Genomic DNA, 25201 nt, shown 5'->3' with positions numbered 1-25201 from the left:
AGGATAAGACAACAAGATGGGGAGTAGTTGTGGGTGGAGAGTAGTTATGGGTGGGGAGTAGCTGTGAGTGGAGAGTAGCTGTGGGTGGGGAGTAGCTGTGAGATACTATAATTGAAGTAATTTTCCTGTAGGATCTAAAGTCAGGGCAAAGATAAATACAAATTGCCTTGAAAAATGGGTTAATGAAAAGTTCATGGACAGGTGTCCATACTGCCATTCTTCAGCTCGGTGCCCAGAGTGTTACTAACCTTCCTCAGATCCCACTTGACCACTCTTTAGTTAAAGTTCTGCTGCCTTACATTTCAACAAAATCAGACCCTTTTCTCTTCACTGGACATTGGCTCTATACCCCAGCATACTCAACAGAACTCATTAATGTAAGCCCAAGCCCATTGCTACCCACCTTTTTACCACTGGTATTTTTCAGGACAAGATGGCCACCACTCAGGCCCTAGATCCTGCAATGACCCAGGCTTCCCCTCAACCCCTCACATCAGCTAACACATCCAGGCATTCACTGTGCACACATGGGGGAGAATCATTTTAGACCTGACTTTGCTGAAAGTACTTAGGCCCTCTCTGGTATACCCCACCTTGTATTTGTCTACACTGTCTCCTGCCCCATAAAGAAGAATCAGAATGTCCTAGATTTGTGCTCTATCGTGGCTTGTGAGACCATTAGAAATCTGAATCAATGATTATTAGAATGCATTCTTATGCCCACTAAGCTCCATTTTCCTTCTGCACACCATACTCTGGGTCTAACCCTGATCCCAGCTCTTCCAGGACATGACTGTTGTATCAACAAGGAAAGTCCTATGGTCTCTCCATCTCTTAGCTTTCTCAACTGAAAAGAAACAAAAGGTCCCATTGGGCAGATCACACCTGTACCAAAAAACGGAAGCATGAAGAACTTCATTGCTATTTTTTGCTCTTGTAGATTAGATTGTCTTTTTTGGTACCTTGTTTGCCTGTTTGAAAGGTGCAGAGAAAGATATTTCTTGAAGCTTTGGGGCTCCACACCCTACTATGAGGCAAGAAAACAGGAGTAGAGGGTGGGGTGACAGCACTGCCTCTTTCTGCTCAGGGCTAGAATCATGAAAGAGCAGACACCCAGGTTTATATAGGTACCAAGGTCAGTCCAGTTTAGTTCAACAAGTCTAGGGCAGTCTGTGGAGTCATCCCTCCCCTATCCCGCCCTGCCCATCCCCCAGGGGCAGCAGGAAACGGCTTGGTCTAGTTTGTGGCCAGGGCAGAAAGGCTGGCTTCCTCTAAGTCCTGTTTCCTTTATCCGGTTGTTTTGCTCTGAATCCACCAAGCTCAGCCTTCCCCTCCTCTCCATTTTCACCCTCTCCTCCGGTCCAGAGTTGGGCAGGACGGATGCATGACGTTTTAAAATCCCTAACCGGGTTGTAGGGTGGGGGTAGGGGGCTTCATTGCCTTCTACACCACTTGAGGACAGGTCCAACGTCCCACCCACGCCCCCTGCTGTATGAGGGAGAGAACTATTGCCACAGTGAAGCACAGGTCCCTTACTGAGGTGCAGATCCCTGGATAGACCAGGGCCCACAACCAGTCAGGCAAAGACAAAAAGAATCAGGTCATTAGCTAATGACATCATTAGCTCCATTTATTGGGGCCTCGATGGGTGTATACACATCCTGGATCTTTGAGTACAGGCAATCTGAGCCGAGAGAGAGGGTGCTATCAAAACACAAATCAGTTTGTGTCCAGTCTTCTTCGAGAAGTGGAAGTGAGAACAGGGACAGTGCTAGAATTCGCTGGTGGTCATGGCACTTAGCGCAAAGAGCTTTTCCCAGCAGGTGGCGACAGCGTATAGAGCGCGTAGCAGGAGCCGCCTCCGAAGGCTGCGGGGCTGTACCACAGGTTTCTTTGGCTGCTGGATCTGCTAGGAGAGACCCGCTGTGAGTCAGTGCATACAGATCCTGCACCCTTGTCTTCATCTCACAGCTCATAATTAGCCACCAGGGAAGTGGGTTGTCATGAGATCAGTTGGCCCTAATTGAATCCAAAGCCTCTGGCCATTGGTACTATAGCCCTTAGGGGAGGGGAGATTTAGGACGCATACCCTGTAAGATGTTCGGCAGTGCCTGCGCATCACTGCCTCCGTGCGCACTGCCACTGTCCATGCTGCTTTCTCTAATGCATTGTGGGGTACTCCAGCCACACTCCTAAGAGTCTGACCCAAGGACGCGATAGACAGTAGGATGCTACTCTCCTGAGTTGGAAAGGGAGGAAAGCCAGAGTGGGAGGGTATGAAGGCGGGGCCTGAGGAGGGAACAAATAATTGTTTGGGGATACCCCCCAATACCTTTTGGGTACCACAAGAGGTCCCTGGCTGTCCCTGACCTCCGCCAGCTCCAGTCAGGTTTTTCTGAATGAAGCGGTGGTGTCGGGATCCAGGCTCTGTACGTTGAACTCCCATCCCAGCCCATTGCATCGCAGCCTGCAAGTCCTCGAAGATGACAGCTTGGTAGTGGCGGAGTACCTGCTGCACACTGCAGGACTGGGACCCAGGCCAGCCCAGGGCAGACCCAAGAAATGCCAGCAGCAGTAGTAGTATGTAGAAAGCAGGCTTTGGGGACACCTGGAGAAGACAGCAGGTTAGGGTTGAGAGCATAGGCATCCCAGCACAAGAAGTGACCCCACAGACACTTGGAGTCACCACAAAGGGTGCTTCCTCATCCTTGAGATACTAGGAGATAGAAAATCTCATCAGAGGCTCTGGACATGGCTTATGATAAACCTGGGCAGTCCTAGAGAAGGGAAAAGACAAACCAAACACATCCCTGGTATGCTAGCCATGTTCTGTGAACGTTTGTGGAGTGTGAGTGGGGCATGAGGAAGTATTTTTGCTGAGCCCTGAAGGACTAGGAAGGTGACAGAGAACAGGTCCAGAGACAAGGGGTGTCACTATGGTATACATTGGAGAGGCAGTAAAGTGAGCACCTTGGGTACTATGAGTGTGTAAAAGCTCCCTTACTTTGTACAGGGAGTGGGATGGGAGATGGGGTACAGCAAAAAGTGATCCCTCGTACAGCTTCACCCCTGGCCACGCTCAGACCCATACCTACTAGTCATAGCCCACTCCCATATCCTGATTGTTATTCTCTTGGTTGTTCTTTCTCACACACATCTCAAGCCCTTTGGATCAACAAGGGATCTAGGGATAGAACCACTTTGCTCTTATGCAGTACGAGAACTCCAATCTCCCTTGGTAGCTTTGCTACAACCAGCCACAAAAAACCCCAAACTATGGCAAAAACAATGGCTCAGAACTCCAAGATACACTCCCAATGGGAAGGAAAGGCTGGGGGGAAGGCTGGGGGAAGGGTGAGACAGCAAGAGAAGAAACAAAGCCTGCCCACAAGTTTCCTCCCACCCAGAATGTAAAGGACTGGTGCTGGGGAAAGCTCACACATTAGAAAGACAGCTAAAGGTCCTCAGGACTCCACTCCTGCAAATGGACTAGTTCCCAAATGTGCCTCTAGGCCCTCAGCTGGAGTTAGGTAGTCTTCTTGGGCTGGGAAATTAATCTTGTGAACACAGCGAAACGACAGGACTCAGATTCCTAGCTCTGGCAGGAGAGTTGAACGGAGCATACCACAAACTCCCACATAGAGGTGGGTGGAGTTTGGGGCTTCTGCCTGGGATACCAGCAAACTGAAGAATTCACTTGCAAGTCACTGAGAGCCATGGCAAGTGGAGGGATATTGAGAACAGCCCATCAGACCACATTAACAATGAGTCAGTGAGACTGCTACTGTATGTAGCACCAACATGGGACACATTGGCTCCTCAGGAGTCCCTACAACTCAGGTTTATTAACCCAGTATAAGAGAAAAGAGTTCTGGGAAAGCCAGGGCATAAGCACCTGCAACAGTCATTTTACTGGGAACCATTATAAACATCTGGGGGTCTCCAGGAGGCACAGGAAAAAAGACCCCTGGGTTCTGCCCACACCCAGTCCCTTGGCCCGAGGCCCCAGCTGCTCACCATAGGCCTTTAAGCATCTGGCCCTCCCTTACTCCCTCTAGCAGGCCACACACATGATCCTGGGGTCCTCTGGGTCTTTGGGTAGCCAATGAAGCAGGCAACTGGCAGCCACACCAGGTCCTCTACTGGCTGATGGGTCCTCCTCCCTGGATAGAGCTGAGGGGCAGGTGGAGAAGCTTTTGAAGTTGGCTCCTCCAGTAAAGGGAGGGAGCGACAAGGGAGGGAAGGAAAAGTCCAGTAACCCAGTCCGGGCCCCTAACCCCTCCCCAACCTCTCCCCAATCACAATTAACCTGACCCTGGAGCACAGCAGCTGCTTGTTGCAGCAGATCCAGGGCTTCTCTGGATCTTGGATTGAGTTTCCAGCCCCATGGAGACCCCTGCTCTGTCTCAATGGGCAGAGAGCAATCGTCTCTCCTGGTAGGCAGGCTAGCCACCAGTCCCCAATCCATATCCAGACAGACTTGTCCCAGCAAGTCTGGAACTTGGGACTTCCCAGACTTCATCCCTCTAAGCCTTGAGGTCATCCAGGAGTAAGAGGCCCAGTCCCAGGGTTGCTGTTTTCCTTTAGCATAACAGGCACCTCTGAATCTTTTGCTGAGCAAAGCTTCTTTCTTCTCCAGCAGAAGAAAAGCAATGGTGTGAGCTGAGGGGACAGCCCAGCAGGTTAAGGCACTTGTTGCCAAGCCTTGACGAGTTTGATCCCAGGGGCCAAAATAATAGGAGGAAAGACTCATGTAGGTTATCCCCTGACCTCCACAAGCACATTGTGGTAATAAACAAATGTGATACACAAGTTGTTGCTGACCACCTCAGCAACAAAAATATCCTCCATTCCCACAGACAGAAAAGATAACACTACAGGCTATTCAGACTTTTCCACAGCCCTACAGTAAACTTAATCCAAGTATCCTCCTCTGTAACTGCTTCACTGCATTCAGTTCGTGAGTTGAAAACACTTGGGCTGGAGAGATCTCTCAGTGGTTAAGAGCACTGGCTGCTCTTCCAGAGTTCAAATCCCAACAGCCACATGGTGGCTCACAACCATCTATAATGAGATCTGATGCCCTCTTCTGGTGTGTCTGAAGACAGCTACAACACACTCATATAATAAACAAACAAATAAATAAATCTTAAAAAAAAAAAGTCAAAAGAAGAAACTACCAACAGCTTGATGCTATAGTCAGGTTCTTTGCCCCTCATCTGTTAAGAACTATTGGGTATGGCCCCTCACACCGTGGATTTCTCCACAGAAATACCCAATCAGCTCTCTTAGACATTCCTAGGGACAGAAGCAAGAAGTATTTCCCCAAGCCAACACATGAGTAACTTGTTAAGCATCGATCAATACGCAGGTTCTGTTCCTGTCCTCTTGACTGTCAAGGTTCACAGGACAGTGAGCTCACCCTTCCAAGTTACACAAAGGGGGCTTCCACAAGCTTTTTAATCTTTTACAGCATGGCCCCATATGACTTCCACCCTCTTGTATCACAGATCTGTGGCAGAGCCCATATTCTTCACATAGCCTGCACTCTTTTTTTCTCTCTCAACAGGTGTTTATTAAGGCTTGTCTTCTCCTAGAGGACAGGTATCCGATGTTGTCCACGACTCTGTACAGGCAGTAACAGCTCGAGGAAGTGACACGTTCTAAATACAAGTCTAAATAATACAGCTTAAATGTTAACTCAGAGGGTCTTCTAAAGTAAATAGTTTCAGAAGGTATCTGCTCTCTAAGACAGTAAGGATCCTCTACAGTGGGCGCGTGCAGATTCGGTATGCGAGGGCGTCGGGCATGAGCACCACTTTCATGCTAAACTCCAACTCCAGGTGGCGGTGAGCTCCTCCGAGGCTCCTCATTCCACAAAACATGATAGCAAATTTGTTTTCTAAAGGATTTTTTGTTTTTTTGCTTTTTCCACCCATTCAACAGAAAAAAAACAATTAGACACACAGTGAAATTTACAGTCGGCAGCAGCATCCATCACACTGCCTGCACTATCAGACCCAACACTTAAAGCTTAGCGTCACTGGTATAAAACTTAAGACAGCATCAGGATTCTTTTTTTTTTTTAAGATTTATTTTATTTATATGAATACACTGTAGCTGTCTTCAGACACACCAGAAGAGCAGCTCATCAGATTCCATTACAGATGGTTGTGAGCCACCGTGTGGTTGCTGAGAATTGAACTCAAAACCTCTGGAAGAGCAGTCAGTGCTCTTAACCACTGAGCCATCTCTCCAGCCCCAGCATCAGGATTCTTAAGAGAAGAAAGAAGACAACTAAAAATGATCTATGAACTAAGAATGTCGCAATGCTGAGCCAGACTTAAAACACCTTCCAGTTCCTTGCCACAGAGCCCAAACCTCATGCAGTGGCAGACGGTGGCAAGGAGAACTTAGCCTGTACCCTTAACATCTCCACAAAAATCTCAGCAAGCCCTCAGTATCCAATGGTGCTTCTTCTGGAGCACAGCACAGCAGGAGGCAACATCCAAACCAGACCTGACATGACCATCACCCATGGGGAACAGACACCAAAGACAAAACAGAAAAACAAGTGAGGCCCTAGCCCCAACATAACTCTATAAAAAATCTTTAATGAATAAAAGATAGACAGTGTAGGCTTTGTGCTCATTGTCCATGTGTTGCCCCAAAGTGCCTTGTCCTCCACCCCTGCTATCAAAAGGTATTTTTGATGCGGGCAGCCACCAGCACCAGGATTTCCCCAATCTTTCTCTGCCAGTTGGTGATATCCTTGGACACAGCACACCACAGCTCTCCATGTCGGGGCTCTGCATTCTCACAGCGTTTCCTCACCTCTTCCTGTTGCTCCTGGGAAGACCAAAGGGTGCTTTAGATGGATTCCTTGTGAGGTTTACATCTTGTGAGGTACAAGTCTTGCCCAGCAGATTTGAAGCCATCTCCTGCTCTTGTGGAGCATGCCCTCAGAGTCAGTGTGACTCTGTCTTAAACTGTGTCAGACTCTAACTTTTGATTCCCACACATTCTCTGAACACTTTCTCTGAACTAGTACCTCCTGGATTCAATGTAGTCTGGCTACTACTTCCAACAAGGACCCCAGACACCCTGACCCCTGCCTTATGAGCATGGTTCCAACAAAGCTCAACAGGGGAGGGGCTCCTGGTCTTGGCTATTCCCTGCCTTCCCTTCCCCAGGGATTAGATGAAGCTTTCTACTGTCTCAGGAGTGGCTAGGGAAAGAGGCAGATTATTACTACACCCCAGTGAGCTAGTGTAGCCTCACCTCAGTGCCATGCTGCAGTTCAAATTTGTAGAAGAAGGCCCAGGCATCACCCAAATCTGAGTCAATCTTCACGGTTCGATGGAACCACTCCCGAGCTTTGGTGATCTTTCTTTCACTCCAGAACAGCCTGTATGGGAGAAGTACTTAGAGCAAGGAACACAGAACAGTGTCTGCTGTGTTTGAGAGTCTCTTCTATGTAGGTGATTAGCTGTACCCTGCACTTGGTAAGACCAGCAAGCGTAGGCATACGTTATAGAACCTGAAGGTCACTGCAGATCCTTCACTAGTCTACACTGCTTTTTAGAACACACAGTGAGATCCTAACTTCTTTATTTTTTGTTTCTTTTTAAAGATAGGGTTTCTCTGGGTAACTGTCCTGGCTGTCCTGGGATTCACTCTGTAGACCAGGCTGGTCTGGAAGTCAGAGATCTATCTGCCTGCCTCTGCCTCCTGAGTGCTGGGGTTAATGGCATACACCACTATCACCACTCAGCTAGATCTTAACTTTTTTTAAATAACAACTTTGTCACTTTATTATTGACAACACTGAGAAGTTACTTGCAGTTTAAATGTGACATATGAATTCATGTCCCCCACCCTTGACACTTGGTCCGTTTCTACTGAACCCCATTGCATCACAGAGAATGTACTTATTTAGGGTTTTTTTTTTTTTAAAGATTTATTTATTTTATGTATAGCTGATTTCAGACATGCCAGAGAAGGGCATCGGATCCCATTACAGATGGTTGTGAGCCACCATGTGGTTGCTGAGAATTGAACTCAAAACCTCTGGAAGAGCAGTCAGTGCTCTAACCACTGAGCCATCTCTCCAGCCCTAGATTTTAACTTCTTAAAACTATCTGGGCCAAATAAAATTTGAAACTAACCTTGACAAACATTAATTGAGGCAGATTAAAAAAACAAACAAACAAACAAAAAAAAAAAAAACCTGAAACCTCAGACTGCTTCTTAATAAGACACCAACTCCTAACTAGTAACCTGCCTTGTCTACTCCTTGTAGCAACCTAAGCAAACACAAAGACCGGCTTCCACAGGTCAGTTCTGGGACCTGGGCCCACTGGAGTTGCAGCTCCATGGCACTCAGACCATAGCACACGATTGCTGTACTTGATACTCAGAGACAACTTGAATAGCAACCTGAAGGAGAGTTTTGCAGGAAGCCAAGAAACTGGACTGTAAGAAACTAACTTAGAAGTAGGGCATAGTGGCACAGGCCTTTAATCCCAGCACACCGGAAACAAAGGCGAGTGGATCTCTGAGTTTGAGGCCTGCTGGTCTTCAGAGTCCCAGTATGGCTACACAGGGTGGCAGGGTACCCTCCTCCCCACCTGGTAGTTACTGGAAGATGGCATGGCACTGTGGGGAACAACACTCTGCCAGGGCCAGGACTTGGGGCTGCATTCGCCCGGCCTCAGTGAGTCAGCTGGTGCACAGCCAACCTTTCCACTGCAGGCAGCTGTGAGGCTGCTTTCAGGTACCAAATGGACTTCATGCTGATAACTTGATTGTTTTTTAAGCCATATAGTACTCTTAATTGCTTGGTGCTAGATAAACTGTGATTTAAAGAGCATAAACTCAAGATAGTAGGCACATGGAACACTGGCTTGGGAACAGCAGGAGTGACTTATTCACTTTAATAAAACCTTTTGTAAGGTTTATGGCTGCTCTGGCTGAGGGCATATAGAAAATACTCTAGGAAAAGGAAGCCCAGGCTAGCAAGGCTGGGCCTAAACCTCTCATCTGCTAGGGTTACAGACACTACAGAGGTGTCAGGTAGCAATGTGAAGGCAGACCCTCAACACTTAAGCAGAGCCAAATTGGTTCTAAGGTTCTGCCTCCATCACCAGCAGTGGCACAACCCCATGCTGGGAGGTGACAGATTGCTTGATGACACTGCAGATGAACCATGTTAGCCTTTCTGTACTCCTAGACAATGAGTACAGCAGGCTATTCCCATGGCCACTGAGCTGAAGGTCTGAGTTCCACTAACACAATCAAAGTGCAAGCCTCTTGGCTCTCTGGGCAGTGATGGTGATGCCGTTAGTCCCAACAGTCAGGAAGCAGAGGCAGACAGATCTCTGAGTTTGAAGCCAGCCTGGTTTACAAAGTGAGTTCCTGGACAGTCAGGATACACAGAGAAACCCTGTCTTGAAAAAAACAAACAAATAAACAACCTCTTGGATAAAGTCCCTGTAAAAAAATGGGTTTGGCTTAATACTTAAATTCTGTGTGGACCAATATCAACAAATCTGTCTTGCATGTAAACCAGGCCCCATGTGGTCCTAAAACAAAAAGAACAGCCCCACAGAAGCCTGGGGCTAAGGATGAGCCAAAGAACCCAGGAGGCCTGAGAAGAGGGAGTGACCAGACAGCTGTCTAGACAGCACAGCACCTCAAGGCCTCTAGCAGAGAGAGCTGCCCAGAAGACTGAAGCACAAGTCCTGGCAGCTGAGGTCCATGTAGCTAGCTCATCCTGTGAAAACAAAGCCAGCACAGCCAGGCAAAACTATACCAGAATCCCAAGTAATCCCAAAAGAACTATTACTCACTTAGCCACGGCTAAAAGCACATGGGGGTCATGTTCACACTTCTTCAGGGCATCCACACTCTTGGTCTTTCTCTGGGGCCTTGCCTCAAGGAAGACAGCTTCTGACCACAGGATACCTGAAATTCACAAGCAAAAATCTACCCCTCAGCCTTACTTCTGGCTTCAGAAATGTACCCTCTTCTTTAGGCTACCCCAAAAAGAGTGTACTGAGGGCAACCACAAAGGTCTCAAGTATCCACCTACCCAGTAACCTGAATTATACCAGCCTTCCCAGAACAGAACTGGACAGTGTTTTGGATGATAGCTGCAAGTTTTCATTCTTGCTGAGCCAGCAAACAGGCAATGGGCAGTGACATCTGAAAGCACTAGCCGCTAAAAATAAAGACAGCAGCCAAGTGTGACGGTGCACACCTTTGGTCCCAACTCTCAGGAGGCAGAGGCAGGCAGGTCTCTGTGAGTTCAAGGCCAGTCTGGTCTATAAAGTTCTAAGACAATACACATGACAGTTACATAGAGAAAGCCTGTCCAAAAAAAAAAAAAAAAAAAAAAAAAAAAGAAAGAAAGAAAAAAAAAGGAAAAGAAAAAACAAAAGAAGAAAAAGAAAAGGATAGCTAGGCATATGACACATGGTTTTAATCTACACATTTGAGAAGCCAAGAGCTGAGGCAGGAGGAACATATTTAGGAGCCAACCTAAGCTACAAAGTATAGCAAAAAAAGCAAAACCCAAAACAAAACAATTACCAGTGCTAGCACAACTCAGCCAGGCAGACGGTGTGAGCCATAAGTTTAGCACTTTGGAAGGGAGTCAGAAGAGTGGAGGGTTTAAGGTCAGCTTTACATGTTGTGTCTGCGGCCACTATGGGCTACATCAAACAAAGTACTATTCTAAATACCTAACATAACTTTAACTCTGTACAATATAAAAACAATATAAACACTAACAGAAGAGATTCCTGAGTAGTAGGTTAGAGCAATCTCTACTCTTTTCTTTTTGTTTCCAAGACAGAGTTTTTTTTTGTGTGTGTGTGTGTAACAGCTCTGGCTATTCTAGAACACACTTTGTAGACCAGGCTAGCCTTGAATTCAAAGACCTGTCTCTGCCTCTCACATGCTAGGATTAAAGGCATGGGACACAACCTTATACACCATCTGTAAGAAAAATAGTAAAAGTTAAAACTCGGCTTCAGGTCTGGAGAGATGGCTCAGCGGTTAAGAGCACTGGCTGCTCTTCCAGAGGTCCTGAGCTCAATCCCCAGCAACCACACGGTGGCTCACAACCATCTGTAATGGGATCTGATGCCTTCTTCTGGCGCACAGGTGTACATGCAGAGAGTACTCATACATAAGTAAATCTTAAAAAACAAAACAAACAAACAACAACAACAAAAAAAAAACCAACTTAGCTTAAAAAAATGGTAGTGCCTCAGAATATAAAATCAAACTCTCTCATAGTAAAACTGAGGGTTTAGTCTGAAGTCTTTGTAACCACATCAGCGAGGCTAGACTAAAATGGGACACACAGGGTGTATCTTAAAGGAGTCCCTGGAAGTCACTGATCACATCCCACAGATTTCCTCTGTGCCATACTATGTGGCCAGGAGTCCTTACCGGAGTTAGGGCACTCCTGCAGCGCCTTGGCCATGAGGGTATTAGCAATGTTCTTCAGCCCTGCACGGTACTCCAGCCGCACTGACTCCAACCTAGGAAAAAAAGCCCGGGGAAGTGACCAACTACTCCAGCTGGCCTTCTGTCAGACACCCTTTAAAAGGCTTTTACATTCTTACTTTATTATTTCTGTCATGTTACCACATATATGTGGAAGGCAGAGGACCACTTTTGGAAACTGCTTCCAACAATGGGTTCCATGAACCAAACTCATATAGTCAAATTTGCTCAGCAATACTCTTCCCCTACTGCCAGGAAAGGGAGGCTCTTGTCTCCTAGAAGGGTTAGAATTCCATTCTCTACATGGATGGCAGCACTGGTATCCACGGCCTGGTAGAAGGCAGCAGCCCCATCTGAGATTCCAGACTCCACAGGATCCAGATACAAGTGAAGTAAGGGAATAAGCACAGACCACACATGACAGGCACCTAAGGACAACCCTTCTCAGCAGTGTCCTCTCACATCCCAGTCTAACCCCTAGCTGGACTCTGCATCCATTACCCACAGCTCACTAGCCTTCTATGTCCATTTCCCAGGTGCGAGAGGATACTAGCACCACACACACTCAGCTCCTCTGGCAAGTGTCTTCATGTTACTCGAGGTCTTCCCTTTACCGCTTCTATAGTCCACTTTCTCAGTTCCGTTCCCTGACATCATACAGCACTTCACCAAAAGCACACTTGCCATCTAGACCCAGCTCTCCCAAGCCAGACTATGACCTTCATATAAGCTGTCACCTCTTACTGAGCCCATAGGAGCCTGAGCTAAAATGAAGAAGGAGCTGAGGACAGCCTCTAAAGGGGGAACTTAGCTGATTACCAAGAACTCACCACAGCCCAGGGTTCTTTGGGTTTTTCAGACGAGATTTCTCTAAAATGGCCCGAGCACGAGTCAGTTGCCCAATCTTTTCCTCTAGCCGGGAAAGCAAGAGCCATAGTGGTGTGGAGTGAGGACATTTCTTCAGCTGTGACCAAAAAAAATTGTACAAAATAAGAGCTAAGAGAGCATCTACAAAAGACTGAGAACTGTGGCCAGCTTCTAGGAGTACTTCAGGGCTGTTAGATAATATATTTCATACTTGACATGGCTCTGTGATGTGCACATGCAAACAGGTACACATTGGTTTACTGTGTGTAATAGTGTAATGTGCAATAAAGGATGCCTGTAGGGTTTTGTATGTGTCATGTACATGTGCATACAGGGTGTGCACTTCATGTATAGGGTGCTCATTGCAAACCCTATATATCCCAAACACAGAGTGTGCAACTCTGTAGGAAAAACCCCACAGTACCCACAGTGACTGGAAGAACAAAGGTCCTCACTGACCACTGGTCCTCCACCTCGTTCAGGTGTGGGAAAATGACTAATGCCCTGCTGCTGGGTTCCCTGAGCTATCTTGATAGAGACTCACCCCCTGGTTGTAGGCCTCCCGGGCCTTCTCCATCAGTTCTCCTTGCTCCTCAATCTGCCCCTTCATCATCCACAGCTTGGGGAAATCTTCATAGTGCCTCAGAGCCTCCTCGCACAGCTCCTGTGCAGCAGTGATGTTCCCCAGCACCCACTCCAACTTCACAGACTTCATAAACACCTGCAAAGCCGAGAAACACTGTCACATGAGGAAGTATTTCTACCATTTATCTTGATACTATCTTCACATCACGTGCTTAAAGTCACAGACATCTTTTACACATCTGTACTGGGCCCTCCTACTTTTTTCTTTTTCTTTTTTAAAACATTTATTTAATTCTTTTATGTACATGAGTACAGTGTAGCTGTCTTCAGACACACCAGAAGAGGGCATCAGGTCCCATTACAGATGGTTGTGAGCCACCACGTGGTTGCTGGGATTTGAACTCAGGACCTCTGGAAGAGCTGTCAGTGTTTTTAACCTCTGAGCTGTCTCTCCAGCCGCCTCTTAAGTTTTTGTATTAGCTCTTTTGTGAATACAAAAGGTATAGATAAACAAAGGATGTATGTTAAGCCTAATATCAAGACTGCGCTGGGGTCTGAGGGGTGCCACTCATCTCACTCCTTCCCAGTGCCGACCCTCCCTAACCCAGCAGTCAGCACTCACACGGGCAGTGGGTGCGCTGCTCCGTGCCTTGGCCAACAGCCTCCGGGCTCGCTCGTACTCGTTGTTCTCTGACTCCAGCTTCACAGCCGCCAGCCAGATCTCCTCGCTGTTGGGGTTGGCCTGGGGAACAAAGCTGCATCAGAAAGCTCGGCACAAAAGTGACCAAGGCTACATCACACTTAATCAAAAACAGGCAGTCTGACACTGAGCTGGCCCGCTCCCTGATGCAGGACTAGTGTGTGTTAGTACACTCCTGCACAAGCTACATGCTAGGGGACAACAGGGAAGATCTCAGCCAGGACCTAAGCGTACCTAAAGAAAAAACAAAAACAAAACCCCACATTTGTTTTCACTCTTGTACAGATGAAGCAACAATGCTAGAGCTCTGGCCACCTCTCTAGGCTCTGTCTAAACTCTACACAACTTCTACAATGCATGCCTTTGTGTTGGGAGCTGCTATATCTAACTCAATCCCTTCCCACTGGCTAGCCACACCACGTGTTCAAGGTGCAGATAACAAAGTGTAATAGGCTCCCAAAGGCATGGGCCAAGCTACACAAACACGTCCAGGAGATGTAAAGTGATACACTCAAAACTTGTACCCACACTCCTCTGGGACTGCTGCTTCATGGCCACGGTGCCTACAGTAATGGGAAAGGAGAACCAACCATCCTAGAACTCTGGCATGCAGCTAGGAGAAGACTGTGTGACAAGGACACTAGTCACTCTGCACAGCACTATCACTTGCTCCTGTGCCCTTTCCAGGTGACAGCTGGAGCAAAAAATTGACCCAAGTTAGCTCTTTTCCTAGTGTTTCTATTGTCTTACGACAGACAAACTTTACTGTGACCCTGAGCTATGATACCAGACTGATATTTATATAGCTTATTAAAAAGAACCTAACACCTATTTTGTGATAAAATATTAGGATTTTTTGAATGTTGACAGGGAAGATATCTCAGTGGTTTGGTAAAGTGCTTACTGGGAGACCACATAAAAGTCAGGCAATGACACTGTGACCCCAGTGCTGGAGGGTGGGGACAGATGGTTCTATAGACCAACTGGTGTCCAGATAAACCAAGTGGCGAGCTCTAAGCTCCAGTTCAGTTAAAGATCCATTTAAAAAAAGGAAGTGGGGGGAGTAATAAAGACACTCTAGGTTGACCGCTAGTAAGTGTGCACGTGTACACGTTCACACATTCACCATGCCTGCCACATATACACTATACATGTTGTAACAGCCAGACCTAACTAGTCCAGGTAAGTGTGACTGTTTTAATGGGGCCCCACTTCTCAAAGAGGCACTAAAGCACCCAAGCAGGCGGCTTATGCTTTGGTCTTGTGAAGTCTGGAGTACTAGGTAAAAGACACTAAGAGGTCAATGTTCCTGGTTGGGGTGTTCTTCATGTTTTGGCCCCATAGATCAGACCATGCATATATTTAGTGTCTCTAGACTAGACCGTGGCATATCCTAAATATGTGTAAACTAAATTCTGAGGTTACAGTAGCACCAAAGCTGAGTTTGTATTCATGGCTCCTTCCAAGGCAGGTATCCTTCACCTACCTGAAAGGCCAGGGCCAGGATGCTCCTTGCTGCAGGTACATCCCCTGCCAGCCACTTTGACTTGGCACCCATGAGCCACAGCACCTCTGCCTTAGGGCAGTGGGCCACAGCCCTCTGCAGGAGTGCTTCCAAAGACTCCCTGCAAGATAGAGGACATGGTCACTACGGCCCAAGCCATAAATCAGAGCACATAGCTACCAAGATGTTGAAAAGATAGTTATCACTTCAAAGTTCGGTCCTATTAATGATTTACAAGATTTTACGATGGGGAGAGTGTGGGGAAATCTTTCCTTCCAATAAAGAATCTAAAATCAACTACTGAAGAGTGCTCTATAAAGCAAAGCATTGTTTAAACAGCAGAGCCTTTTATAGCTATGTATCCTGGGGCACTGATAACATGGCAGTCTGGTGACAGTAAAGGCCTTTTTATCTTGAAGCATAGAGGATACCCTGGATTCACTAATAAAGATTAAGGTCCCTAACCCTGTTCTCCTCCCCAAAAAAGGGCCCACTGAGTGATTTTTAGGACATTACTGAGCAAGAATATCTGTGAACCTTGGATACTGGGCATGAAGTCTCTGGGTTATCTCTGGCTCACCACCACCTCTTGGTCACACCACCTTCACTGATGAAGCCTATGAGCCCTCATGTTCAGGAGCACATCATACAGACAGTGCCTACAGAAACAACACCAGGTTTCCCAGAGCCCTGCGCCCAAGTACTGATGACTTTCCTCATCAGTCTGTGGGAGGGAACTAGCCACTGAAACATGTCAGTGGACAAGCAGCACACACTAAGGCCATGAGTCATTAGGTCTCAACCTACACCTGACATGACTATATCAAGTGACATTCTACAATGAGTCATAAGGATCATTTTGAAAGTTCTCAAGTCCCTAAGGAGTTAACTCTGAAATACCAAGGCAGCTGGCAGGGTAAGAAAGGCCCTGTAGAAATTAACATCAAATCACATCAGAAAAAAAAAACAAGGGCTCAAAGTCACAGCTGCAGCCTTGGTGAAATCAGCAAGGTCTGTGTCTACCCAACATAGGGAAGAACTGAGGACCCTCAAGAGGATGCTATAGGGTACCCAGGGACATGAGCCCAAAAACCCTAGAGTTACACATTTAAAACAAGAAATTACAATGCCTAATTTAATCAGCACTTACAGCCAATAAGGCAGACCCAAAGGTTTTTCCAATTAAAGGGTACAATTAAAGGAAATTGTCAAGGACCTCCTTCTGTGTACAAAAACCAGCCAAAGCCCAGAAAGCTAGAGCAATGTAAATGAAAACCAGACTGCATGGACCCTGGCACTGTACCGCCCACTGCTAAAGGCAGTGCCCCAGCATTAGTAGCCTGCACTGGAAACTCTTAGAGCCATAGGGCACTAAAAAAGAACAGGCTTCCAAGATGCTTTGGTTTCTCAACTATAAAATAGTGATAATCCAATCACTGAAGGGCTATAAAGAATGAGGCAGTTTCAAAGTCCCAAGGGCCACAAAAGTGTAACCTGCTCACAATCACAGAGAGACAGACCCAAAATGGTGTTGTGCAGATCTTCAGGGAAGTGAGGTTTGAATCCAGCACCATGCAGATAGGAAGTGTAAATAGACCACATACCTGGTGCCATGGTTCTTCTCAAAGTATGCAGCTCGTAACCACACACTTTTCTTGCTGGGGAAGACTTGTAGAGCATAGGCATATATGGCTCGTGCACACTCCAGGGCATTGTGGGCCACACACTAGAGAGAGAAACACAATGAGGAAGGTAATTCAGGACTGCCATTGAGCAGATAATAATGTTTCTCAAGCCTCTTGTCATTCTCAGTAATGACATCTGGTAGCAAATATGCTGTGGCACTGATCTAATTAAACTACAATCTAAGACAAGGACACCTGAGGATGGGAACGCAAGCCCTGACAAAAGCTCAGAAGGCAGCCTTCAGGCCCCTGGCATGCAAGAAGAGCTTTTAACTGAAGGATAACACATGCACACAAACACACACATGTGTAGGGCTATGGCTAAGGCACCATGCTATACTACACACACAGAGACACGTGTGTGTGTGTGTGTGTGTGTGTGTGTGTGTGTGTGTGTGCGCGCATGCGTGTATCACATACTGATTTTTACCAACTAGGAATACTATTTATTTTCCTTTAAAAAAAAATGTTAGGCTATTCAAAACCTGTACAAGACAAATGAACACAAAAGGATGAGAAACCCGCTAATCTAGTTAGTAGAAATCACAGCAGACACCACTAGGCTCTGCTTTCTTTAGTCTCCCTACCCCATCCTATCCTCCAACACCAGGGATTAAACCCAATGCCAGGGCCTTGCCGTGATAAGCACTCGACCAGTGACCAGTGAGCTTCATTCTTCACCCTTTTCTATTTGTTATTTAAAACCATCTCAGTTACCAGGCTGGCCTTGAAACTGCAATCTTATCTTAGGCTTCTAAAGAGCTGTGTAACAGAGCTGTACCATTAGGCCTAGATCCTCAGTTTTTTTTTTTCTATGTTCATGTGATTTTAGGGGCTGGAGAGTTGACTAAGTGGTTAAGAGTACTTGCTATTCTTACAGATGATATAAGTTTGGTTGCCAACACTCAACTGGTTCACCAGTAACTCCAGCTCCAGGGGATATGGTGCCCTCTTCTGGCCTCTGCAGGTATCTGCAAACACCCAGCACATGAACACATACACATATTGTGGTGGTATATATAAAAACGGCCCCCATAGGCCCATAGGGAGTGGCACTATTAGGAACTGTGGCATTGTTGGGGTGGGTGTGGCTTTGAGGTCTCAGAAGCTCAAGCCTGGCCAAGGTGTCACTGTTATTTTCTGCTGCCTATAGATCCAGATGTACAACTCTTAACTCTTCCTGTCTGCCAATTCAGTGCCACGCTTCTCACATGACAATAATAGACTAAACCTCTGAAACTGTAAGCCCGCTCCAATTAAAATGTTTTTCCTTTTAAGAGTTGCTGTGGTCATGGTGTCTCTTCACAGCAATGTAAACCCTAGGACATTTATACATGCACAAAAAATAAAAATAAGTCTTAGAAAGCAAAACAAAACACACCCAATGTTCATATACATCAACTGATAGGGGCTGGAGAGATGAGTTAGCAGTTAAGAACACTGGCTGGTCTTCCAGAAGACTGGCCCACAATAACCGTCTAACTCAAGGCCTAGGGGATCCAACACTCACTCTGGCCTTGAGTACTGCTTGCACAACACACACAGATACAGCAGGCAAATATCCATATACATAAAATAAGACAAAAAAGAAAGAAAAAGTGATAGTGGATGGCTCAGTCGGTCAAGACATACATAGTAACTGCACAGTAATGAACAAGTTGAGTTCAATTTCTGGGACCCTATACAGACTGGCTTCTGACTGATGCTTGCATGCTGTAGCACGTACACACATACACTTAATTTTTTTTTAAAGTGGCCACTAGGGAGAAACTAGGACAATTGTAAATGACAAAATATGTGGAGCTGGGTGTGGTGGTGCAAGTTTTTAATCCCAGAACTCAGAGGTGGATCTCTGAGTTTGAGGCCAGCCTACTCTATACGGTGAGTTCCAGGCAAGACAGACCTACACAGTAAAATTCCGTCTCCTACAAAAAGAAAAGAAAAAAAAAAAAAAAAAAAAAAAACCCAGGTGGGCTGCACTCACAGCTATGTACACACCACAGGGAAGTTGTCTGGTCAAACTCTTGGTCAGGTTTCTTCATAGAGGAGAGATGCCAATGAATGAGCCTGTTAGTGTCCAAGACCCCACAATATGTGTAGAAACAGGTGTGGAAGGAAGATATGCTGATATTTTCATCAGACCGAATTCCCTCTGTATCAGTCATATAACCTGATTCTGACTCACCCACCAGAGAAGTCAAGAAGGACCTTTTCTCGGGTATTGTATCCTGACCAGGAGTATGTATCTCTTAGACTCCAGAAAGGGCAGACCTTGTCTACACACTTCAGTGTGGCTGCCGACAAAAACAATGTGGTCAGCTGCAAACATTTTTACAACCTCTATTGCCTTAACTGCCTACAGCATCAACAGCATCAAGTAACAGTATCCAGGGCCAGGGTGGCAGGTCAACCCACACAGGAAGGAGCACTAGGGGCACCCCATGTTTCTAAGCACACTACAAACATTACTTCTCATTCCTATATGAAAAAGAAAACAGCTATGGTTAATAAGTGTAGTTAAGTGACCATAAAAATGAGAAAAGCTGAGCACAACAGCTCATGAGATCCCAGCACTCCACAGGCAGAGAAAGGTAGTTTATGGAGTTCAGGCCAACCTAGGCTACATCAAGAAAGTAAAGAAGAAAAAGAGTGAGCCAGGAAAGGTGGTGCACACCATTACTCCCAGCACCTGGAGACAGAGGTAGGCACATCTCTAAGTTCCTTCCAGGCAGCCTGGCCTACACACCGTGTTCCAGGACAGCCAGGACTACAGACAAACCCTATCTCAAAAAACAGAAGGGGGGGGGGGATGAGGGAGAAAAAGAGAAATTGAGAGAGATTGAGAGATTCACACAGAGGCACCACAGCTCCGATGAATCAGTGTTCTACCCAGATGGACGCTCTTCGTTACCATGCAGTTTTGACCCACAAAAAGTTTTTTAAAGGGCTTACAGACTTACGATATAGGTCAGAGCTACAGCATTCACCTAACAACATGTACTAGGTTCTGGTTTAAACCTCAGTATCAAAAATAATAAAGAAATAGACTGAACTGAACTGGAGGCTGAGGCAAGAAGATCCTAAGTTTGAGACCAACCTAGGCTACACAACAAGATCTTTTCTCAAAAACTCAAAAGAAACGACTGGGGTGTGGAGCCACTGGCCGAATGCTTGCCATTTACAGGGTCCTGGGTTCAACCTCTAACACCACATAAACCAGACACACTGGTTCACACCTACAACTCTAGTACTTGGGAGGTGTGAGCATCAGAAGCCCAAGGTCAGCTTCCTGCACTGTAAGGTCAGACAAATGGCTGAGCAGTAAGGAGCACTCGGCACAGTCCTCTGTGACTCTAGCTCCAGAGGGCACAGAGGATACGGAGCTCTCCTCTAGCCTCTGTAAGCACTGGACACACATGTGGTTCACATGGAGTTAAACCACTCATTTACAGCAAATAAATAAACAGCCCAAAGCAACAAACAAACAAACAGAAAACCATCACTTGGCATATACCATAAAAACAAACACTTCAGTGAAAATAAAATTTTCAATACTTTGGCTCAGAGGCTCTTGCCTATAAACCTTGCACTGGAGACTAAAGAAGGGCTGCCGTCAGTGTGAGGTCAGCCTGTGTTCTACAGTAAGACTGTCTAAAACAAATGAAGAAAAAAAAAGAGCAAATAACAAAACAACCATTATTAACAAATCCTCAAACTAGTAAAGCTAATACTTGGAAGATACAATATAATTTCAAAATGCTTCTTCAAAAATGCTTACAAAGGAAACAACATTACGATTACCACAAAGTTCTAACAGTTGCTGCCTGGAACAGCTGGTCACAGTGAACATGTCTGTACATCTGCAGAACACATCAGGATCAGAACTCAACAGGTATATATACTTTGTATGAAGGAAGGAAGACCTGACACTGTACTGCTAAAGACAAGCCTCAATCAAGCCACAAGCAAATATAATGAACAGCCAGGTCGAAATGTATTCCGTAAAACAACTGGCCCCTAACACTCAAAAATCTAGATTTAGGTAGGAGATGTAGCTTAATTGTAGAGGACCTTCCCAGGTCCCTGGTTTCACCCTAATGTCTGATAATGAACCAACCAAATAAATAATAAAAAGGATATTTATGAAACAAAGACAGACTGAAGCCTTTTTAAGATCTTTCTCAGGTTAAGGTTGACCTGAGGCTGTCCTGTAACTCCATCTGTAGAACAGGCTGTACTTGAACTCACAGAGAAACCCTGCCTGTTTCTCTGAGTGCTGGGATTAAAAGGATGAGCCACTATCACTTGGCTTTATACACCACACACACACTCACTCCCCCCATATATATTTATTTAAATGTTATATATATATTTTTTTATTTATATTTTTAAAGGAGAACACCTAGAAGTTGGTGAGATTAATCCTACCCTAACCAGCATATTCCAGCCTCACTTTCTGGCCCTGGCACAATGTGCTAAGGAACCCACAACAATGTGTACAGTGTAGGGAAATGAAGCAAGTGTGTGAAAGCGATAAGGCACGTAGGTAAAGTGGGTAAATATGAGGAATAAGGACAAAGGGCATATACAAACTGTAATTCTATAATATTCCTGGGTACCTGAAAAATTTTTATTGTCTTTTCTTTTTTTTTTTTTTTGAGACAGGGTTTCTCTATATACCCCAGGCTGTCCTGGTACGTGGTTTCTAGATCAGGCTGGCTTCAAAGTCATCGAGATCCACCTGCCATTGTCTTTCAGGTGGAATTATTTTTATTCTAAAAGATACGACCTGCTCTAAGGTAGAAGCATGATGAACCTCTGTAATAGCTACTCCTCCATTTACAAAGCACTCAAACTTAAACTCAAGTTTACACAACTCTGCTACCTTGGGACTGCAACTCTATCCAACGTGTGTATTAGAGCTAGGTGTAACACGTGCTCCTGGGGTCCCAGCAATGAGGACCATAAGGCAAGAAACTCTCCAGCCCAAGGACCACCTGAGCTAGAGTGAAGCTGTTTCAAAAGCAGACAAAAAATAAAAATAAAATCAAGTGCATCAGCAAGACTTTTAAGGAGACAGAAGAGAAGGAGCAGGGAAAGATATGAAAAGCAGCCCACGCATTAATGGGGCCACCATTCCTGACAAGGCTATGGACCGGAAAGCAAGCGAGCAAACTTACACTGTCAGCGTCTTCCATCCAGGTGTGTTTTCGATCTTCCTCCTCAATCCCGATACCGATTACAGCGCGCATGACGGCCTGGCACGTGGCCACACTCCCTGCCCTGTCACACTCCTCAGCATCCTGAAGGAGAAAAAGAAATTTTGTTGGTTTTTTTTTTAAGTAAAGTGAGTGCTATTCCTGAATGGTGACTAATAATCCTACTACTTCTTGGGTATATATTTTGGCAAACCTAAATAGCATATCTGCCATACTGTCTCTTCACTGACGTTCCTGTCCTAATTACCCTGCAGATAAGTGCTTAATAAGCATGCATAACTGAATGAAGCCATATTTATACTACAGTACACTTTAAACAAGATCCTGCTGCACAAAGAAGTTATATTATTAAGCTCTTACATTAAGAGTATCTAGAAAGCCTAGTTTTGCAACATTCTGGGGTATCTGAAACTATTTTTATTTTAAAATAAAAAGCCAAGTGTAGTGGTACTGGATATGGAAAGATACACCCACTGTAAGGTAGAAGCATAAGGACCAGAGTCCAAAGCTGGGCTGCGATGCTGAGTAAGACCTTGTCTCAAAATTACTGGAAAAGGGCTACAGGTATATAGTGCTCCAGGGAGACACCACTTGCCTAGAGTATTTATTCAAGGCTCTGGTTCAATTCCTAAGACTGTGGAAAAAGTTGTTTTAAAGACAAGTGGGAGTTGCAGGGAAAGGTGGTAAGAAAGTAAAGGCATTTGTTATAAATCCTGATGGCCTGTATTTAGCCTTGGGAGGTCCGACTCCGAAGCTTGTCTTCTGATGTCTACACTTTACACTATAGCATGTGCCCCCAAACACATTCACAACAAGGCTGCATAGTGGCACACACTTTCAGCTAAAGAAACTTTGAAAGGACTGGAAGTAAAAGGCAAGTTAAAAACTATTCATACCCTTTGGACTAGAACTCACAACTTAAAAGGGGGAGGAGATACTATGACCCATAAGAACTGTTAATGGGAACTCTAGCTGCAAGGGAGATCAGATGAAAACCTGGGTTAGAGCAGATGATCATCCATAGAAACAGTCCACTGGACAGGCCAGCATGCAGCAAGGTACTTCTAATTTTAGGAAAGCAGATTTAGGACACGTAGAGAGAAGATGTATCTGTCTTTGGGTTTTACTGCTGTGAACAGATACCATGACCAAGGCAAGTCTTATATAAATGACAACATTTAATTGGGGCTGGCTTACAGGTTCAGAGGTTCAGTCCAGTATCATAGAGGTGGGAGTATGGCAGCATCCAGGCAGGCATGGTGCAGGAGGAGCTGAGAGTTCTACATCTTCATCTAAGGCTGCTAGTGAAAGACTAGCTTCCAGGCAGCTAGGATGAGGGTCTTAAAGCCCACACCCACAGTGCCATGCCTACTCCAACAGGACCACACTTTCTAATAGTGCCACTCCCTGAGCCAAGCATATACAAACCATCACAATATCTATATCCAATTTTAAAAAAAAGTTCTACATCATGAGACAGAGGAATGCGCTACTAAAAGTTGGGCATAATAAAGTATGTTATGGGTCAATTAGGAATTAAACTACTGATACAACAGACAAATGTACAGGATGAAGACATACAGTTCACCAGAAAACAAAATACAACTTAAATATCTAAAAAGAAACTATGAGCTATTTTCTTCTGTAAGATGCTAAACTGTTCTCAGGGACATTTTCAGATCAGTATGGTATCTGATTCTTTTATTATATTGCACTTTAACTGCAAGTTTGAGAAAGTTAGAACTGTACAGGGCAGGAGCTCAGACTCCAAATTCCCCTGTTCTGTTCAGAATCAAAACATGCAATTTTGTGTGTATGTATGCAGGTCAAAACCAAGTAGAAGACATAAAACAGTCTAAATAAGTTAACAGCCAGTCCAGGAACGAGCCAAAGCTTATGGCCAACACATTTAATAAGTAATTAGTCTTCAGAGTTATTGCTCTTGGGAGCTAAGTAGCCAGGAGAAAAAAGAGTTTATAATTTTTTAACCTATGAGGAGATGAGTTCAGATTCTCTCCAAGTATCACATAAAAAGCTAAGCATGGAGGCTGGAGGGATGGCTCAGTGGTTAAGAGCACTAACCTCTTCCAGAGGTCCTGAGTTCAATTCCCATCAACCCCACAATAGCTCACAACCATCTGTAATAAGAGCTGATGTCCTCTTCTGGTGTGTCTGAAGACAGCTAAAGTATACTTATATAGAATAAATAAATACATCTTTAAAAAAAAAAAGCCAAGCATGGCCAGACAATGCAGCACAAGCTTTAACCTTTAACCTCAGCATTCCAAACCCAGAGGCAGACAGCTCACTAAATCTGATGCTAGTCTGGTGTACTTGGTGCCAGCAGCATTCAATACACTTTTCCTTTTATTTTATTTTATTTTTTCCTGATGGCTTTTGTGTAGCTATGGCTTGCTTTGGCAAGGGTAGAAACTTAAGAAAGCCACAAGGAGACAGCCAGTAAGCATCCCTCAAAGACCTCTATATATCATCCCATCTCCAAGTTTCTGCCTTGTTTGAGTTTCTGTCCTGACTGCTTTTGATGATGAACATGATACAGACATGTAAGACACGTAAACCTTTTCCTCCCCAAGTTACTTCTGGTCATGGTGTTAATCACAGCAATATTAACTCTAAAACAACTAGCAAAAGAATGCTAGTCATCCATGTCTTCACCCAACACAAGACAACTCAAGGTATCCGGTCTGTCAAAAGCAGCATGCGGAGCAAACTCATAATGAGCCCGTTTCTTTGGCCAGCGTGGGAGCTCTCCAGTGCTACACTGTATCTTATGTGAGACCTCACATTCAAAAAGCCTCTGCACAAGAGGAAGAAATGACTTGATAATTAGAAGCACTGGCTACTCTTTTAGAAGATCTGGGTCCAACTCCCAACACCTACATGGCAGCTTATCTATCTGTAACTCTAGTACCTCTTCTGGAGCACAAATATACAAGACAATCAAACACCTATATAAATAAAATACAATTTCTAAAAGTTCTATTTACTTACTCACTCATTCAAAATAGAGTCCTGCCTGGCCTTAAACTTCCACTCCTCCTGCCTTTGCTTCCTGAGTGTTGAAACATGTATCCAACAGCAAGTCTAAGAACTCGATTCAGAA

The 25201-nt window shown here is 45.2% G+C and overlaps 2 protein-coding genes across 2 annotated transcripts in view; both read right to left on the bottom strand.

Moving 5' to 3' along the window:
• Positions 1-1771: 1771 nt before the first annotated feature.
• On the bottom strand, positions 1772-3089 carry LOC308427478 (uncharacterized protein C20orf204 homolog; the record flags this gene model as incomplete). Its single annotated transcript, XM_080925593.1, has 4 exons — positions 1772-1909; positions 2090-2239; positions 2333-2608; positions 3060-3089. The coding sequence occupies 4 exons, from the start codon at positions 3087-3089 to the stop codon at positions 1772-1774; spliced, it is 594 nt and encodes a 197-aa protein (XP_080781719.1).
• A 3002-nt stretch (positions 3090-6091) lies between these two features.
• The window catches only part of PRPF6 (pre-mRNA processing factor 6), a 41914-nt gene continuing 22804 nt past the window's right edge, over positions 6092-25201 (bottom strand). The window contains exons 12-21 of the mRNA XM_080925506.1: positions 22039-22161; positions 16778-16899; positions 15156-15294; positions 13592-13711; positions 12929-13105; positions 12348-12481; positions 11461-11552; positions 9852-9966; positions 7282-7408; positions 6092-6849 (exon numbers count right to left, since the gene is read on the bottom strand). Of these exons, the coding sequence (XP_080781632.1) occupies positions 6697-6849; positions 7282-7408; positions 9852-9966; positions 11461-11552; positions 12348-12481; positions 12929-13105; positions 13592-13711; positions 15156-15294; positions 16778-16899; positions 22039-22161 (1302 nt within the window). The 3' untranslated portion in view covers positions 6092-6696. The remainder of the gene's footprint in view (positions 6850-7281; positions 7409-9851; positions 9967-11460; positions 11553-12347; positions 12482-12928; positions 13106-13591; positions 13712-15155; positions 15295-16777; positions 16900-22038; positions 22162-25201) is intronic.

Source organism: Micromys minutus (genome assembly GCF_963924665.1).
Source record: "Micromys minutus genome assembly, chromosome: 11".
Taxonomy (NCBI): Eukaryota; Metazoa; Chordata; class Mammalia; order Rodentia; family Muridae; genus Micromys; species Micromys minutus.
The sequence above is the reverse complement of the archived record's forward strand: the minus strand, read 5'-3'. Positions and strand labels throughout refer to the sequence as shown.